The sequence below is a fragment of the Rissa tridactyla genome, chromosome 12 (assembly GCF_028500815.1).
Source record: "Rissa tridactyla isolate bRisTri1 chromosome 12, bRisTri1.patW.cur.20221130, whole genome shotgun sequence".
Classification (NCBI taxonomy): domain Eukaryota; kingdom Metazoa; phylum Chordata; class Aves; order Charadriiformes; family Laridae; genus Rissa; species Rissa tridactyla.
The window spans coordinates 17,009,673-17,027,887 of record NC_071477.1 but is presented as its reverse complement, the minus strand read 5'-3'; the positions used below and the strand labels follow the sequence as shown (position 1 = coordinate 17,027,887).

General features: G+C 54.4%; 1 protein-coding gene across 12 annotated transcripts in view; it reads left to right on the top strand.

Annotated features, from left to right (window-relative positions):
* CHD6 (chromodomain helicase DNA binding protein 6) overlaps positions 1-14,397 on the top strand; it is a 93,550-nt gene extending 79,153 nt beyond the window's left edge. For 4 of the 12 annotated variants that reach the window (XM_054218156.1, XM_054218154.1, XM_054218151.1 and 1 more), the window contains 8 exons: positions 900-2,465; positions 3,055-3,203; positions 3,484-3,690; positions 4,379-4,825; positions 5,517-5,708; positions 7,503-7,622; positions 8,689-8,793; positions 10,815-14,396. In XM_054218156.1, the coding sequence (XP_054074131.1) occupies positions 900-2,465; positions 3,055-3,203; positions 3,484-3,690; positions 4,379-4,825; positions 5,517-5,708; positions 7,503-7,622; positions 8,689-8,793; positions 10,815-11,705 (3,677 nt within the window). In that variant the 3' untranslated portion in view covers positions 11,706-14,396. Of the gene's footprint in view, positions 1-899; positions 2,466-3,054; positions 3,204-3,483; positions 3,691-4,378; positions 4,826-5,516; positions 5,709-7,502; positions 7,623-8,688; positions 8,794-10,814 lie in introns of all 12 variants that reach the window. The other 8 variants (XM_054218149.1, XM_054218148.1, XM_054218152.1 and 5 more) reach the window with 6 other exon arrangements.
* Positions 14,398-18,215: the final 3,818 nt, after the last annotated feature.

Genomic DNA, 18,215 nt, shown 5'->3' with positions numbered 1-18,215 from the left:
TAGCTCTCCCATGAAATCACAACCGATTTTATCCAAGACAGCAACCTCTAGATGTGAGGGAGGAGAAGCAGAGAAGCAGCAGATCATAATCTCTTCCACAGTGGAGCTGGGGGTTGTTTGGGCAGTCTGTATTGCCGCTTTCTTTCCAAGCATCTCTCTGCCTGTGCTGTACAGAGTCCACACAGTGCCCGTGCTGTGGCATAGCTGACTAGAGAGCTCTGTTACAGGGTAAAGGGAGTCTGAACCCACCGTAGGAGGCTCGGGAAGCCTGGCCAACACACAGGGCATCCATTTTCTCAGAGTGCTCTGCAGAGCCCCAGTGCCTTGGCACCGTGCAGGACACGGCAGGGGAAAAGTTGCTTGGGGGCTATTCAAGCACAAAGTGATTTGCTTCTAACAGCAGCAGAGAGGATTTCATCTCAGACCTGTCAAGAGGTCTGGTCTCAGGCGCAGTGCCTTGGATTTGCGTGTTAATGCCTTAGGTAGGTTTTCCTCATCAAAAGAGCTGCATGAGTTGAGGGATGCCCTTCCCTGAGAACCTTCTGAAGGGCTACCAGAGGCTTAGACCCCAGGGAGCTGCTCTGCTGGCATGTCCAGACAACTCCAGCACTGCCAGCACTGATGGAGCAGAGCTCAGGCAAGATTCTCAAATCCACTGCAGCCGAGTGCCGCTCTTGGTCCAGCTGCTGAAGTCGAGAGAGTTTACTCCCAGGTGTCCGTTTGGTGTCAAATGGGAGGTGGTGAGACTGGGAAAAAAAGCCTCAACAGTGGCTACAAGCACTCCCCCCACCTCACCTGCAGTCTGAGCGAGAGTTAAAACTCCCCTTGCTCATCACTGCCTCTGAGTACCTCTCGTCAATCTGTGTAATGGGGCCTGGCTTTTCTACCCCACCTTGTAGGTCCTCCAGATCCTGATATCTACGTGGAGCCCATCACGGAGGAACGTGCTGCCAGAACCCTCTACCGTATCGAGCTTCTGCGAAAGGTGCGCGAGCAGGTGCTCAAGTGTCCGCAGCTCCACGAGCGGCTCAAGCTGTGCCGGCCGAGCCTCTACCTGCCAGTGTGGTGGGAGTGTGGCAAACATGATCGGGACCTGCTGATCGGCACCGCCAAGCATGGCCTGAATCGCACTGACTACTACATCATGAATGACCCTCAGCTGTCTTTTTTAGATGCATACAGGAACTATGCTCAGCATAAAAGAACGGGGCTCCCAGGCCCAGAAACCCTGTGCTGCCTTTACCAGACTAACTCCAAACTCTACAGTTCCCCTCTGTACAGCCAGGTGGACCGAACTTGCGAATCCCTGGAGAATGAAGCCGAGAGTCAGATCAAGCTAGAAGCTGTAGACAGCACTATGTCCCAGGCCGGGGGCAGTCCGCCGGATGCAAACTGTGAAACGTTCATGTCTAAAGTCCGGGACATCATTTCCAGTAACTATGATGAGAGCTCTCTGCCAGACTCCTTGGTGTGCATGATGTACGATGAGAAGGCCTGCAACAGCGAGCAAAGCTCCCTTGCGCGAGACAGCCCGAGTTGCACAGATGTTGGAAGCAGCATTGCTAAACTCTCTGAGGGCAAGCTGGAGGGGGATGAGGACCCGTCCAGCTGCGATGCAGATGCCATGAGAGAGACTCCCTTCCTAGAGGGTTTGCAGGTGCGCTGTGACCGAATGGACGGTCAGAATGAGGAAGCTGAGCCTTCACCTTCTACCCCCGAGAGTGACCCTTCGCGGAGCGTTCCAGCAGAGCTCTGTGAAGCCTTGCAGCAGAAGGGCGACATCACCAGCCCTGCGCCAGTGCTGCCTGAGCACGGCGCCATTGAAGGGGCCATAAGTGTGGGGCTCTACAGTCCCAGTCTTCATAACTACGAAATAAAGGTTCCTCCTGAGCAGAGGTTCATCAGTCTGCTGCAGGAGAAAGAAGTGGAGGCAAAGTCAGGGCCAAGTCAGAGCCACAGCGAAGAAGATGAGGAGGAAGAGGAGGAGGATGATAACTCTGAGGCAGCAGCAGATGTTGTGGAAGGCTTGAGTGGTCCCAGAACCAGGGAAGGTTGTGGCCCTGAGGCTAATGAACTGGGGGGCGAGGAGCAGAGCTCTGGCCTCCCCACACCCGAGGACACTTGCCCGGAAGACGTGAATGGCGAGAGAGAGTGCCTGGGGCCGGGGACACCTGAAGGGCTGGGGGAGCCTGGGCCAGAGGGCAGGGAGGACCGTGGCCTGGATGAGGAGAGCACCCTGCAGCACTCACCGGGCCAGGCTCAGAGCCAGGCTTTCAGCCTGCCCACGCCTCTGCTGGGGGCCCCAGGGGCAGAGCCCCCCCTTGCCGGGGGGGAGGCCTGGGGCCGAGGGGCTGAGGGGCAGGCAGGCTGCAGAGAGGCCCTGCACCCCGAGCCCCAGGGGGTGAAGCAAGAAGAATGTGAGAACAGAGATGAGGGGGAGAAAGCCAGCAGCAGCCAGAGTCAAGGTACAGTCCTGAGAGCTCCCTCTGGTTGACAGTCACCTCTGGCCGGGGTGGGAGGGACCTGCTGTCCTCCCTGCAGAGCCAAAGCCTTGGGGCTGCCGAACCCCCAGAGCTGCCTCCCGTCTGCAGGAGTTGGGGTACCTCTAGCTGATGTGATTGGGGAACAAAGGGTTGGTGGGTGCGTTTTCCAGCAGGGATGGCCAGAATCCTTCACCCTGAGCCCCAGCAGCCCTTCTGCCATGAGCACCCCATGGAATGCAGGATGCTCTTCCCTTCCTGGCACAGGCAAGCAGCTCCTTCTGGGAAGGCATATGCGTCCTCGCCTCCCTGGGGTATGGGGATGGTCAGGGATGGGGGCCACTGCAATAGAAGACCCCCCAGACTTAGCCCAGGAGAGTGCTGGCCCTTCCTGAGCAGCGTGGGCCACCTGCTGTGACCCAGGGCTGCTGCATTTCTTGGCGGCTGGTTGGGGAATGGGACCTCTGTGGAGCCAGCTGGGTACTGGGGTGGGAAGGTGCGAGGAGTTGCTCTCGCCTCAGGAGGCTGAGAGAGGCAGGGCAGTGATGGGCTCTGTTCTCTGTCGCTTTCTCAGATGGTCCAGAGAAGTATTTGGAGGAAGAGAGCAAGAGTTCTGCTTCTGTCCTGCCCGGTGAGATTGATGACCTTCAGGATGCCCGGGCACCGACCATAGCCCAGCTGCTGCAGGAGAAGACGCTTTACTCCTTCTCTGAGTGGCCTAAGGTGAGTTTAAAATGAATGTTGTTTGTATTGCAAGTGTTCCTGCGTAGTCCTGACCAGCTCACACAGCCCCAGCTCTGCCTCCTGGTCCTCCGCACACGGTTCCCCACATATGGTCTAACTGGGATGCTCTTCCTAAGCACTCGTGCCGTGGACATGCCTGCGCTAAAGCATTCCCCGCCGAGCTGAGGTCACCAGGGCTGGGTTTGTCTTTAATCCTGAGACGACATACACGAGTCAGTCATTCGAGTCCTAGTCTGCCACTATCCAATTCTGTTTGCAGGACCGTGTGATCATCAACCGCATTGACAACATCTGCCATGCCATCCTGAAGGGCAAGTGGCCATCCTCTAGCCAGCAGTTTGAGGCACAAAGCCTGCTGACAGCTCCAGCGGTAGCCAGCAATGCTAGCAGCAGAAACAGCTTTGCCGAGTCAGAAGCCCCCGATCCCAGCTTCAATAATGGGGTGTTAATCACACAGGTACAAAAGGTGAGGGGGGGCCCTCGGGCAGGGACAGACCTAGGACTCTGTGGTGAAGCATTGCCCAGAAGTGCTCAGGGGTTTCCCAAGCGGGGCCTGGGTTTTCACTGCCTCTTGGTGCCGCTTGTGATGTCTGACGTGTGGCTTAAGCCACTTGGTCACCTCCACTGAGGGCTCCTGGTGAGCTCCCCGCTCCCCATGCTCTCAGCCCCGCACCAGCCCTGCTCCCCTCCTGGGAGGGCAGCTGTTCTGCAGCAGCTCCGCAGCTCCTGCAGCTCTGGAGGTGCTTCCAGAGTCAGTGCTGGAGCACCCGGCGTGATCGGGGGGAAAAGGGAACACTGCCCTGGTGTTCCAAAGTAAAGGGTGGAGGAGAGGGCACTGCCCCACCAGTCACCAGCTCTCTCTCATCTCCTCTTGCTGTTGGACACAGCGCAGAGACAGAAGCTGCTGGCCTGGGACCCCAGCCCAGCTGCCCAGCAGCTGATGGAGCACCCAGGGTTATAGCGCCTTGGGAGATCGCAGTGTGTGAGGGTGCCTGCACCATCCCCGGGCAGGGAAAGAGAAGTGTGATGTGCCCAGGGAAAGGGCATCCTTTAGGGCTCCTGCGGAGAGGCTGCCCGGTGTTGGTTTGAAGAGCTGTGGTCTCTGGGCAGTGCATGAGCAGCTGTAACCCTCTCTGTGGCTTTGATACACACAGGAAGGTTTTCTGAGCCCTGCCTTTGCAAAGGACGAGCGGAAGCACAGGAGGCCCTATGAATTCGAGATGGAGAGGGATGCCAAACAGAGGAGCTTGGAGCAACTAGCCGCAACCCATGTTCATCCACCCATTGTGCTGAACGGCTGGCGCGACACGGCGGTAGACTTGTCCAGAGCCTCTGATGGATCCCCAGGGAACTCCTCTCCTTTTCCCCTAAACACAAACATGCCCAAACTGGGGACCGTGAACACGCTCCAGGGCTCCCTGGGCATGGACTTGTCTGGCATCCTCCAGGCAGGGTTAATCCATCCTGTCACAGGACAAATTGTAAACGGCAGCCTCCGAAGAGACGACGCTGCTATGAGGAGGAGACGGGGCAGGAGAAAAAATGTAGAAGGGATGGACCTCATCTTCTTGAAGGAGAGGCCTCTTCCAACCAGGCTGCAGGTGGGTTTGCTCCCCGCTTTCATGTGGCCCCAGCGGAATCAGTACAATTTGTCTCACGGTCCAGCTTTCCCCTACAAGCTCTGCTGCCTGTGACAATACGAGACCCCTTCCAGGACAGCTTGGCTTGTGCTGGAGCAGGCAAGAGCGGATACTGCTCCAGGGAGGAAGGGAAGTTTTCCCTCTGCCTTGGAGCACTCTGCCTGGAGTGTTTGAGTCCTGCTAAGCATTATCAAAAACAATAGTCCCACCTCAGGGGGTGTCTAGCCTTAGAGAACATGAGGCAAGGTCCTTGACTGCGTTGGAGCTGTGGCCAAGAGCGTGCTGCACCCTTTGTCCTTCTACCCTGGGTTCAACCCAAAGAAGAACGGGGCTCTGGGAGCAAGACCAGTTCCCTCTAGACCACTCTTAGGAGTGATCTGTGGAGAAGTTGGTCCTTCTGGTGATTAGGGTGTTCCCATGCGAGTTCAGAAGCATCTCCCAGCTCTCTTTGCCCTCCATGCCACCAGTGCTGGGGACTGAGTGGAAGTGTAATGCGGTGGTGGGTGGTGATTTAAGGAACAGGCACTGGGAATACGTGGATTAATCTGTGTGATGGGAGAGGATGACCCGCTTTGGGAGCTCTGCTTATCTGGGTGCACGGGCATCACCACGCACTGCTGATGGGCTCTCCCTGCTCCTCCCTCCATGTCAGGATGTTCAGGAAGACCAGCCGCAGCCCCCCCAGAACAGTCCCCTCCCCGATGGGCCGGTTGCTGCTACCTCAACTCCACAGCCGGTCCCAGCTGCAGGCAGCCAAGCAGAGAAGGCTGTCCCGAATAAGAGTCTCCTCGACTGGCTCCGCCAGCAATCCGACTACACACTCGACGTTCCCGGCTTTGGCACAGTAAGGGTGGCCTTCGGTGGCGTGTGTGTGTGTGTGTGCACGTCTGCCTTGTGCGTTGCCCCTTGTGTTAGGTTTTCTGCCGTTGCTCTTTTGTTCAGGGCTTCCACGAAGTGTCTCAAAATGCAGCCTTTTTCCCTCTGCTGTGGCTTGTGGTGTGTTCATCGGGGCTGTTCGGGAGGTTGATCACACGTTTGGGAAGCGGGCACGGTTCCCTGGACGCCAGTGAAAGGCACTTGCTGAGTTGTGTCCTCCCGCCCCAAGGTCCATTCTCCAGCTCCAGTGCATCCGTCTGCCCAATGCCCAATTAGTCCAACGTTTTCCAGAAGCACCAGGGACAGGGAGAGAAATGGGATGCTCAAGGGCTGCCTGTGTTGCTCCCTTTCACCTGGGGTCATTTTAGGCAGTGCTATTGTAGGAAATAAAGTTCCCAGACAAGAGGAAACCTCCTTGCTATAAAAACCGGACCGAAGCAGCTGTGTTGCAGGCTGCAAAGGCTGCGCTTGTGTGGCCGTGAGTGCCATCAGAAAGCAGAGTGGGGTGCAAAGTCTGTCTGATTCTTCTTGCTGTCTCGTAAGCATCCACCTCTTGGTTTCCCAGGTTGACTTGCTCCGGGTTTCAGCTTATTCAGCCTATTAGACCGTGTGGTAGGCAGAGCGCAGGCCGTAAAACAGAGTAGGAAGAAATGTGGCGGTAACACGTAAAAGGCTGTGCATCTTGGTCCTGAAGGATTGTGTGCCTGAGGCGGGGATTCCCTGGAGCTTGGAGTACAGGCAAGCCATTAGTGTCTTGGAGCTCGTTAGAGATGAGGAGCCCAGCATTTACTTGGGCAGGATGGCCCTTGCTTTTCAAAGTCCAGAAATACATGCAGCTCTGTTCCCAAGGCCAGACTCCCAGGAGCACTGGAAGGAGCAGTCAGTGGAGCAGGCGCGGAGGTGCCTTCCCACTCCTTTCCATCGTCCTTGCCTTCCATGTGGGCTTACAGCTCTCCCAGTCTGGCCGTGCTGCTGGTGAAACTCTTGCTCCCAGCAAGCCCCCCAGTGCCCTGGGCCAGCCCTGCAAGATCTCCGCTGTCAGGATGGGTGTTCTCTCTCCATGTAGGATGGATTGAAAGCTGCTTTGGGGTACGGCAGCATCTCAGCTTGTTGAAGGACGGACCAAGCTCAGGGGTCTTTGACTCTCGGGAATCAGGGCCTGCAGTAGTTCATTATAATGCTACGTCCCTGCAGGCACATTGATGCTGGGACTCTGCGCACGCAGTGGATGTGCGGCAGCTCAAGCTGTAACTCTGTAGGTTGTGGTCCTGAAGGGCTCTGATCCCAAAGAAACATGGTGCAGCAGCTCCGCGGTGGGAACAGCTGAAATAGGAGCGAAACAAAGCACAGATGAATGGGCAAGAAGCAGGTACCTGTATCAGACTGACACGAGACGGCACACACAGACCTGTTCTCTCTTCTCTTTCTTTCCTAGTCGTAGTTAGTGCCCCGTTTACAGATGCATGTATACGGACTGGCAACAGATTACAGTTTTAGGATTGGAGGGGGATTAGAAAGGGCTGGAGCAGTCTAGGCGGGGTACACTGAAAGCCCCGTTACACCTACAAAAATCAACTGTGCTCATGTGAGAGCTGGCCCTGTGGCAGAGACCGGCTTGTGCTGCTCGCCGCTGCTCCCTCCCAAGTCCCAGGGACCCTCTGTCCCTTGGGAGCTCGTCTGTGCCGCTGTCCTGCAGGGCTTGTAGCCATCCAGGCTCATTAAGCCATCTAGTCTCATTAACATTGTCTTGTTTGCACTCCAGAATTTTTCAGACAAGCCCAAGCAGAGGAGGCAACGCTGCAAGGACCCCAGCAAATTGGACATTAGCTCACTCACGGGAGAGGAGCGGGTGCCTGTGGTACATAAGGGTACCGGACGGCGGGTAAGCGAAGGCCTGTTCTGTGCCCTGCCCTTGGTGTCTTGAAATGCTTAGCAGGACCCCGAGCTCACCTGGGGGGAGATTTGATCCAGAGAGGCCTACGGATGGGACAAAAGTCCGGAACATGTCACTGATCTACACTATCCTGTGACACTTATGTGCCCGAGGGGACACAGACCTGTGAAATAAGTGACTTTCCGTGTGAAGTCGTGAAAGTCTGAGTGTTCTCCCTTGCCAGGGTGCAGAGACCCCGCAATGGCAAAAGGATTCAGCCTTTGGCTTTAAAGCCGCCAGCAGCACAGCCCTGGCTGGTGCTTCCCGCTCCGGATTTGATTGCTCCCCTTGAATTCACTGCAATGTGCCACAAATTTGAATATTGCCATGCAAATGTCTTTCTTTTGTTACCCTCCCTTAACGAGGCGCAGGCAGAGCACACGAATACCCATCCAGGTGCTGGGCACGCGGGAAGTGGAGGGTTTGAAGTGGAAGGTGTCTTGCTTACTGGGCGAGGAGCGTGGATTTACTCATCTGCAGTGTAATCTCCAGTGCACTGGCGTTCACCTCTCTGAATGCGAAGGGATGTTCAGGGATACTTTCCACCCTAACTCCGTTCCTAAACACACCCAGGACTGCACTAGGTGTCAGAAGGTGATGTGACGTTAATCACATCTAAACCCAAAGCTAAAGGGCGAGGCAGAAAGAGGCTGTTTGAGCCCCATCTGTGTTTCCCCCTGTTACACCCACCATGGCCGCTGGAGACCTGGGTGAATTGATGGGTTTGTCCGGTTTTAAGCATGGCTTTTATAGAAGCTCTGTGCCCATCGCTTGTTCACGGGGAGGGCGATGGGACGGGCCACAGAGGCTGAACTTGCCTTTTTTCCCTGAAGTGTGTGTCTGGAGGCAGGCAGGCGCACACGGAGCCCTGCAGAGATGCGTAGCAAGGGAAGAGTCTCTGCCCCAACCAAATTGCAGCCCAAAGCAAGGAGCTAGGGAAGTGTAACCGTATTTCTTGTATTATTTTACATAACTCTTTCTGCAATAGAGGTCATCCTTCTGCTGTGTTTTATAGTTAGGGGGAGCCACGGCACCAGCATTGAAGGAATTGCCAAGGTGGCTTGATGCAAACTTGGAGTATGCTGTTGCAGCTGACTGGGCTGACATTGTTAAGCTTTCAGTAAGTTAGAGCTTTTGGAGAAATCTGTATCATGTCATCTTTTCTTTCCCCTCCCCATCCCCACAACCTTTCTCCAGTGAGGATCCGGGAGCTGCGAGGCAGGACCGCAGCTGCGCAGGCGGGAGGGCAGGGCCGCGGGGCCGGCAGCACCGGCAGCACTCGCGGGGCACAGAGGGAGGTTGGGCGCATGCCTCGGGAAAGAGAGAAGGGGGTCAGCGCCCTGGGAACAGGGCTCAGCACCCCAGGGTGGCTGTCCAGAAAGCCTCGGCATGCTTAGAAATAGCAGGGGCAAGACAAAACACCCTAGAAGCATCCACCTGGGTGCTGGATGGCAGGGAGTGGACAAAACACGTTCTCACGGGTCAAATTTTCAAAAATACCCTCAACCGAGGCTTTTCATCAGCTCCTGCAAGCTCTGCCTCTTGCAGCCCTCGGCCCACGAAAGGGCCTGCAGGTCACCAGGCGTGAAGGCTCAGGCACTGGCAGGAGAGGGGCAGGACGGAGCCGAGCTTCGCCGCGTTCATTCCCCCTCTTCATCATGCCGGTCCCTGCCCCGGTGCGTGGCAGAGCCTGCGGAGCAGGAACGCTCTCGCCTCCCGCACACGGGCGCTGCCAGATGGCCCTTTCCCACCCTGCGGGCTGGCCTTGTCCAGACATCTCCCTACCGTCCCTCTCGCCTGCTCCCTGGTTTTGCGGCTGCAGTGGTTTGTGCGACGCCCTTGCAGGGGCCTGGAGGGGGAATGAATTGGCTTAGAGGGTTGTACTGCTCTCAAATTTACTTTTAATTAGCGCTGGAGATCTGGCATGGTCTGTCCCGCTCCCCAGGAAACAGCTCCACGTCCGGGCTGGCATCAGTGCCCCGTCTGGGCGGCCAGCACCCGTGCGAGCCGGCAGCTCTTCCGTACCTTCGTTTGCAGGGGCCGGTCTCTTTGCTGGCAGGAACAGCTGCATGCCTGGCCACCGCCCCGGGCACCCGCTCACGCACCCTGGTGCAGCGGCTGCATGCCCGTTAGCGTTCGCACCCCCGAGCTCCATCAGCACTTTGCTTTTGGCGAGTGCGCATCGCTCCTGGCACCTGCATGCGGAGGGACGTCTGGCTGCTGCGGGCGCGCGGGCAGCGGGAGCGCGGGGTCGCTGCCCCGCAGAGCCCAGGCACCATCACGGTCCCATGCAGGTTTCCCCCACGTGCCGGTGGGAGCGGAGCAGAAGGTTCTCCCGCTCTGGGCAGTAGCTGTGCAGACTGCCAGGGTCATTTGATCCAAGGTTCTGCGCCGCAGGTGTCGATGGGAAATACTTTTCCTACCTAAATCTGTTATTGGAAACAGTTCGAAGAGCGGCGATATTGAAACTCAAGGGAGCCACAAAGGGAAACGTTTAAATGTCTGTGATGAGGATGCTTAAAAATGGAGCTTTAAACTGTGCTGTGGACCCCCCCGCACTGCTCTGTGTAACCGGACAGTCTTACCCGGTTGTGGCCGCTGGGTTTTGGTCCTGTTTCTCAGTGCTCAGAAGAATCTTCCTGGCCTCTCAGCGACGCTGTGGCCGGGACCTTCTCAGGCAGCATGTCCACTCTGTGTGTGTCATCCCATGCAGCTTTGCTGTCCTGCAGAGCATTGAAAATTTGGCCCTTCAGGTCTAAAAGACATGATTTTAAATCACTTGTTGCTGAAGCCACGATTAAAGCTGGGGAGGGAGCTAGGTTGGCGTCTGACACAGAGCTGCCCCGGTGCTTCTTGTGTTGTGACCAGCCGGGTGAAAACGTGGGGTAAAAACGTGCTTCCTCCTTTCCTCTCTGTGCACGTTGGCACTGCAGTATCATGCCAGGGCAGAGCGAGGGTGTTTTGCGTTTGGCGGCATCCCTTGGGGAAAAGTTGTGCGTACCTCTCAAATTCCATATCATGTAGGCAAATATTTCTGTGCCGACACCATCTGGGATGCAGATGTGAGCACAGAAAAGCCGGATTTCCTTTGATGCAGTGATAACCGTCAGGTGTTTTCTGTTGTGTGTGTTTCGTTTTTAGGGCTACTTACCGGAAAGCAAATTCAATCGCATCCTGACTGAGCCTGTGCTCCGAGACACGGGGCCCCGCCGGAGGGGGAGAAGGCCCCGAAGCGAACTCATCAAAGGCCCCGGCGTTGTAGCAGATTCTTCTTCTGGAATGGGACCATTGTTCATGAACGGACTGATTGCTGGGATGGATCTAGTAGGACTTCAGAACATGAGAAACATGCAAGGGATCCCTCTGACCGGGCTGGTTGGGTTTCCTGCTGGATTTGCAGCAGTGCCCGCCGGCGAGGACGTGAAAAGCACCCTGAGTATGTTGCCCATGATGCTGCCGGGCATGGCTACCGTACCACAGATGTTCGGCGTTGGAGGACTTCTCAACCCCCCCATGACAACTACTTGTACTGCGACTGCTCCGACTTCGTTAACAAGCACAACGAAAAGCGGTACAGCCAACGCAGAGAAAGCTACTGAGGATAAACCGAGTAGCCAGGACGTGAAAAAAGAAACTCTCTCGGAAGATAAGCCTGGTCCTAGTTCGTTTTCTAATCAGACAGAATCCGCAATAACTACCAGTAGTCCTGTAGCTTTTAACCCGTTTCTTATCCCAGGGATGTCTCCTGGACTGATCTATCCCTCGATGTTTCTTTCCCCTGGCATCGGCATGGCGCTGCCCGGCATACAGCAAACCAGGCACTCGGAGGCAGCCAACCTGGAAAGCCAGAAGCGGAAGAGAAAGAAGGCAAAAGGGGAATCGGCAAACCCAGAGCCAGAAACTGTCTCGCTGCCGGAAAAAGAAGCTGCAAACAGTCAAAACTGTACAGAGCAAACACCGCCTTTGTCGGCAGAGAAAGAGCAGGACGGACCAGCAGAGGAGGAGTGCGAAGCGGCTCGCGATACCAATTAGAACTTTTGTTTCATTGAAAAAAAAAAAAAAAAAAAAAAAAACCACACACAAAAAGATTGTGGCTTGTGAGTTTCTTATCCCATAAACTCTTTGTTACTTACCCTCCCGCCCCGCTCCGCCTTCATAAACCTGTGTTTCCATGAGTAATATTATCTACCTAATTCCTTGTCAGAAAAAAACTCTGGTGACATACTACATGTTAATAGTTGCAGGGTCTTGCCACTTTATTAGATAAACAGTGTTGTCTAGCTAGTATGGGAGGCACCGAATTCTCGTTCTGTTTTTCCAGTCGTTCATCCCAGCCGACGATAGCAAATCCAGTACTCGGTCACCCCCTCAAATTGCTCACTCCTTTGAGAAGAAAAAGCAGCAAAAAAAAAACAAGAGCAAAAGAAAAGTCTTTACCTCTTGGCCTACACGCAGCCAAGGGTAATTCTGTCTGCAGCGACACTGAACGAAAAAGCCTGTATTTGGGGGTAAAAAGCACAGCTATAGTAAGTGCTAATGTGTATTTTTGATTTAAAGTATTTCCCTATTTTATCATGGTTACTAGAATAGTAGTATAGACAGAAGTATATAACTAATGATTGAAAATGCATATATTCATTTCTTTGAAAGGAAAAAGCATAACTGGTAGTGATATGATTTCTTTACCGCCCCCACCTCAAAGGTTTGGAGACAAACTGCAGCGAGTGAAAATACGACGTAGACGTTCTTTTGTATTTTTTAAAACCAAAGTTTGGTTTTACGTTAAGTGGAGTTTAGTTGCCCTTTCCTCGAGAGTTACAAGAACTTTTCGGCTTGCGCTGGAAAGGTTTTGCACATCTTGCATGACTTTTTTGGGATTACTGTACCTGTAGCTACCAGTTTCTTCATCATTCTGCCAGTCTTCAGTTCTCCTCTGTGGCGTTAGTTCTCATCTATGGCGTTAGAAGTGCTGTAAAGGTATTATTTTTTTTTCCAGCTGTGAACAGGCCACACTGATTTTAATGCTCTTATATGAACACTGAGGCTTTTTGAGTTTTTATATTTTCCACTCCTTACCCCGGAAGCAACGTCCTTTCAGCAAACACGGAAAAGGCTGTAGGCCGTTTTCCTGTTTGGGGGAGTCCTCTGAGAAGGACGGCTGAGGCTTTCAAAGCTTGAGTTTCTTCTTTCCTAGCGTTAGACTGTGAAGAGATGACCTTGGCTTCTTCTTTCCATTCCGTTTGCTGTTGAACAGTATTTCCGAGTCCCGCCCCTTGGGCAGATGCTTTCGCCGTCTGCGTTTTCGACGGAGAGGCGGTAACGCCGTCAGCCCCCGCAGCTCTGGGTACTGAGACACCTCCGCAGGCAACTCTTCTTCTTTCTCCTTCCCCTCGCTCCTCCTTTCCTTTTGCTTTCACTTGGGCTTGTTCTTATTTGCAGCTCATGGTTTGAGACTTGAAATAAACCCGGGGCGGTGCAGCAGGGAGGTGGAAGGCAGGCTGGTGAGGGAGTTGGGAGCGTGCTAGTAATCGGTTTCACATTTGGTTGTCACAATTTACTGTATTTTTTACTTATTTTCTGTTACAGTTTTGCTAATTTATCCGATGGTCCAAATGTTTTGACATAACTATTTCAGTTTGCATTATTTATTTATGATGCTTTTTGTCATTGTCTTTTATACATTTGGGATTATAAATTATGTACATGTTAAAATTAGCATCTCAAAGAAGTCTGTTACCCATGGTCTAAAAAAGCATTTGGTTTATATTTTCACGGAATTTATTCCCAGTTTACTGGATTGGATGATTTTTATTTTTTTTTTAAGTATGTAACCAATCATAATGCAACCCCCCCTCCCCCCGATAATTAAATGTGTTCTATTTAATAACATCCTTGTAGCATAGATACTGTATCACTATCGACAGATTTCTTAGAAATGCTGCTATCTCTATTTAACTAACATTTTGTTCAGTTTTGCCTCCAGTGGAAGCAGAAAGGGGTTTTTCAGCTGTTAAATCCAAAATCAATATAATTTATTTATGTAAAAAAAAAAAAAAAATCACGATTGATATATTTTTGAACCTTTTAAGTACTAACTTTCTTTTTATTCAGTAGAAGAACATGTACTTGCCCTAAATCCTTAAAATACAAATGCTATAAAACTTCATTTATCTTCAAAGCCTTACTGTGAACGGATACAGAAATCTCTCCAGAGTCCATTTCTTGTCACGGGATGGTTTTTCCAGGGTTACACGCGTAAGGAACAGGGTTGAAAGTGAAATTTATTTAATTAGCCAGCATGCTCTATACCTTGTTCTTCCTTATCAGACATGTATGCTACGTCTCTGGGTGTTTAGGCTGCTCTTTGACTGCTACTTTGTGACCCTTTTGCAACCCGATATACGCTGTGGATTATTTAGACTGTAAGGCGTAAGTGGCTGCTTCTTATTTTCCATCATATCCAAAAGAAATGCCAAATTTTCACCGGTTTTCATGGCTACTCACACGAACATACATTCTTCACCAAATGTGCTAACAAAATAAACTGTCTGTGCTCTTGAACATGGATAAAAAGAAAAAGATTTAAAAGTCAGATTTTTATTTTTTTAATTTAGTGACTAGATGATGCTTATCTTTCAAACTTGGCAGAGCCTTGCTACAGATGTATATAATTTTTTTCAGCAAATATATGTGAATGTTTAATTCACCTGACTCAGTGATAAACGTTACTTGCCTTTTTCTCAGCACGAATCCGTTGAGAAGCTGTCGAACCCGGCGGACCTCTCCCTTCCGTGGGGCCGCTCTTCCCACCCGGTGGGATGTGCGATGCTCTGGGAAGGGCTTCTCCTCCCACCCACGGAGTGACCGGGATAAACCCCCCCCGGCCGCCGCCGGCAGCTCCGCCACCCAGCACCGCCTGGGTCAACTCGCCGTGTCGAGCGGGTTACCCTGCCCTGGGTTAACCTGCCGTCGTCCCACCTCGGTTGCGGGATGAGCGGAGCAGCCCGCGCTCCGCGGGCAGCGTAAGCACGCGGCGGGTGCAGGGGCTGTCTGCGGCCCGCTGCACCCAGAGGGTGGGCAGAAGCCCGGAGACCAGTCGTGAGACCCCCCCATACCAGTTACCCTCCTTTGCACTGAGGCGGCACCTCCCGGCAGAAGAGCTGTTCGGTTGCTCTCACTGGGCTATTAAGCGGCTCCATCTCAGCCTTGCAAAACGCTATTAGGTGCCAAATAAAGGCTCAAATGTAAGGATCTCAGGCTTTAGAGAAGTAGGTATGAATTCGGTTTGTTCAGGTGAATAAACAGACGCACAGGAAAAGCTAAACAATTTATTTGAGGTCCAGGAAAAAAAGCAGAGTAAACCAAGGGGTTTTTGCTTGCTCCCCCTGCCCTTGCATAAACGCCTCGTCCTGCATTTTGTTGCCGCGTTTATTTGGGGTGAGAAGCAGGAAAAGAGCGGGCAGAAGAGACGGCAGGTACCGCTTGGACAGGGGCAGAGGAGGCAAAATGAGAGCGTGAACTCGGAATTTCCAGTTCCTGAGTCTCCCTTTAAGTTCTGGCTCCGCACACTGCAGCCTTCCCCCCTCCCTCCGGCATTGTTAATGCAGAGTCCTCGCTCCCAGGGTCTGCAGCAGCCAGAAGCCCTTGGTCCGCGCCGAAGCCTTTGCGCTGCCGTTCAGGCTGTAGTGTGGCCGGCGGCTGCGGCGTGCTCCGTCTCATCAGCCAGGTGCGTTCGCCATTCACGGACTGGTGGGAAGGGAGCGGACGTGGGGGCTGCGGACGGGCCGCGGGTGGGCACAGCTTCTCTTTGGATTTCGTTTCGCAGGCGCCCTTTGCTGGAGCGTGAGGCAGTAACACACCCTGCAGCCGCTCGTCTCTGCCCTCCCATCCCTGCCTGGGTTCCATTGGGCGGGACGCAGAACAGAAAAGTATCATCGCACATTTCGAGAGGATCTTTCACTCTCTGTACGGTCACAAAAAGGCTGGTACGATTTCCCTCAGTGTTACCTGCCCTAAGGGCAGACGTTGCAGCTCTGGTGTCTTGACAAAGTTACAAGCAAGGATTTCGGGTCCGAAATCTGGGCCGGCGGTGAGCAGCAGAGGGCAATTCCTCCAACGACATTTGGTTTGTATCGAATAAAAATTGACCTTTTCAGTGCATTTGTATTTTTCACCTTGTCAGGAGCCACTTCAGCCCCAAGGCTGTGGAGCACAGGCTGAGTCACAAGACACCACTAATTCTCATCGCTTTTTACAACTGTAAAGCACTATCGAGCACTTTACCGAGCAGGTAAAAGCACCATTCATGGTCCCCGAGTGCTTCACAGCATGTGTGCCAGCGCACAGCAGCCCACGGTCCTCAGACGGAGCTGGCAGCTCTGGAAAATTAGCAGTAAGAGAAATCTAGCTTATCCCTCATTTCCCTTCCCGGCTCTCTGCGTAGCGTCTCCTTTACAGCCTGCGTAACTTGGGAGCGTGACGCTCCTCAGCCTCCTGCTGTGGCTTTTGGGGTGTTCACGGTTTCACGGTGCACCCAGGGGTGGCTCGAGGCCACCGGTGGGTGCAGTGCCGAGGCAGCACTGATTCCTGGAGAATCCAGGTTTCACCTCAAAAGGCATGTAACAATGGAAAAATCAGTCACGGTCCCCTGTGTCGCCTTGTGAGCCCTTCCGTGGGATTTGAATGGCTGCCGGGCTCCCGCCTGCCAGTGGTCTGGATGGGGATGTGACGATCCTGGTTTAGCCGGGAATTCTGTCCCGGTCCTGCTGAAAGCGCCGGTTGGTGCAAGACCAGCGCCGGCCCTCGGCAGGGGGGTTTCAGGGAACAGCAGCGATGGGCGAGCGACCGAGGGGAGCCGGAGCCGCAGCAGATGCTCTGCAGCGTCTCTGCCCATCCCTCTTGGCTCCCGCCAGGCATTCGGCTGTTACATTTTTCAGTGGACATGCTGTAGCAAGAGGAGACATTTTACACGAATAGCCTGTACCATGCAGAAAGATACATTATTTTTTTAAAGGAAAACCCCACATGACTGCTTCCCCCTCCCCTCCCACCCCCCAAAAAAAAAGGAGCAGCAATTTCTAACAGAGGAACAGATGCACAAAAAGCAAAGCACATCCTTGTTCCTGAGGGAATAAATATGACTGTAGGACTCTGACTTCACAGCCTAATTATCAGCAATTAAACTAATTTCCTGGCTTTTCACAGCAGTCAGTTTTCCTTACTCTTCCAGCAAATCTTTTTTCAAACACGCGTAGGTGTTGGATTAAAGATGGCTTTTAGGGGCAGCGACATTCCCGAAAGCACCGAGCTGACCCTCGGTGAGGGACGGGCTCCAGCAGCCCCTGGCTTCCCACCGAATCATCACTTTCTTTAAAGAAATGAAGCCTGGGGTGTGCAGGAGCAGAACCCGGGGCAGGGCAGAAGATGCCGGGGCTGCATTCCCACAGCTCCTGGCGAGCTGCCCCTGAGCACCCCGTCCCTCAGGGTGCTGTGAGCGGGACAGGACTCCCCCAGCTCCGGCCTCGCTCTGCGGCTCCTCGGCCCCGCGGCTCGGGTGAGGCAGAAGAGCCAGAAGGGCCGCACCGGCATGTGTCCAGCTCTGGAGCCCTCAGCACAAGAGGGACATGGAGCTGTTGGAGCAGGCCCAGAGGAGGGCCACGAAGATGCTCCGAGGGCTGGAGCCCCTCTGCTGTGAGGACAGGCTGAGAGAGTTGGGGGGGTTCAGCCTGGAGAAGAGAAGGCTCCGGGGAGACCTTAGAGCCCCTTCCAGTACCTGAAGGGGCTACAAGAAAGCTGGGGAGGGGCTGTTGGCAAGGGCATGTAGCGACAGGACGAGGGACAATGGTTTAAACTCGAGCAGGGCAGGTTTAGATCAGACATTAGGAAGAAGTTCTTTACACTGAGGGTGGTGAGAGACTGGCCCAGGTTGCCCAGAGAGGGGGTGGAGGCCCCATCCCTGGAGACATTCAAGGCCAGGCTGGATGAGGCTCTGAGCAACCTGATCGAGTTGAAGATGTCCCTGCTGAGTGCAGGGGGGTTGGACTAGATGGCCTTTAGAGGTCCCTTCCAACCCAACACATTCTGTGATTCTATGAAAACGGCCCATGACATGGTCTGATACACCCTCCGATACAGCCTGGGTCTGGCATCAACCCCCAGGCTGGCGCTGGGGGCTCCGGGGCCCGCCAACCCCTTCCCGGGGTACAGGAGCTGCCCCCCGCCCGGGACCGGCCCCGGGAGCCCTCGGCAGCACCGACAGCCGCCGGCCGGGCCCAGGCGGGTCACACCGGCCGCAGCGGAGCGGGCCTGTGCCACGCGTGGCGGGGAAGCGCGGCTCCGCGCCCCCGGACCCCACCGAGGAGCCGCCTGCAGAGGCCGCTGCCCTCCCCGAGTGCCGGGGGCGAAGGGGGACCCGCGGCGGCGGCGCCCGCCACCCCCCGGCCGTTACACGGGGGGCAAAGCCCCGCGGGCGCGTGCGGTGACGCGTGAGGGCCCCGCCTCCTCAAGCCCCGCCCCCTCAGGCTGCGCGCGCGGCGGAAGGCC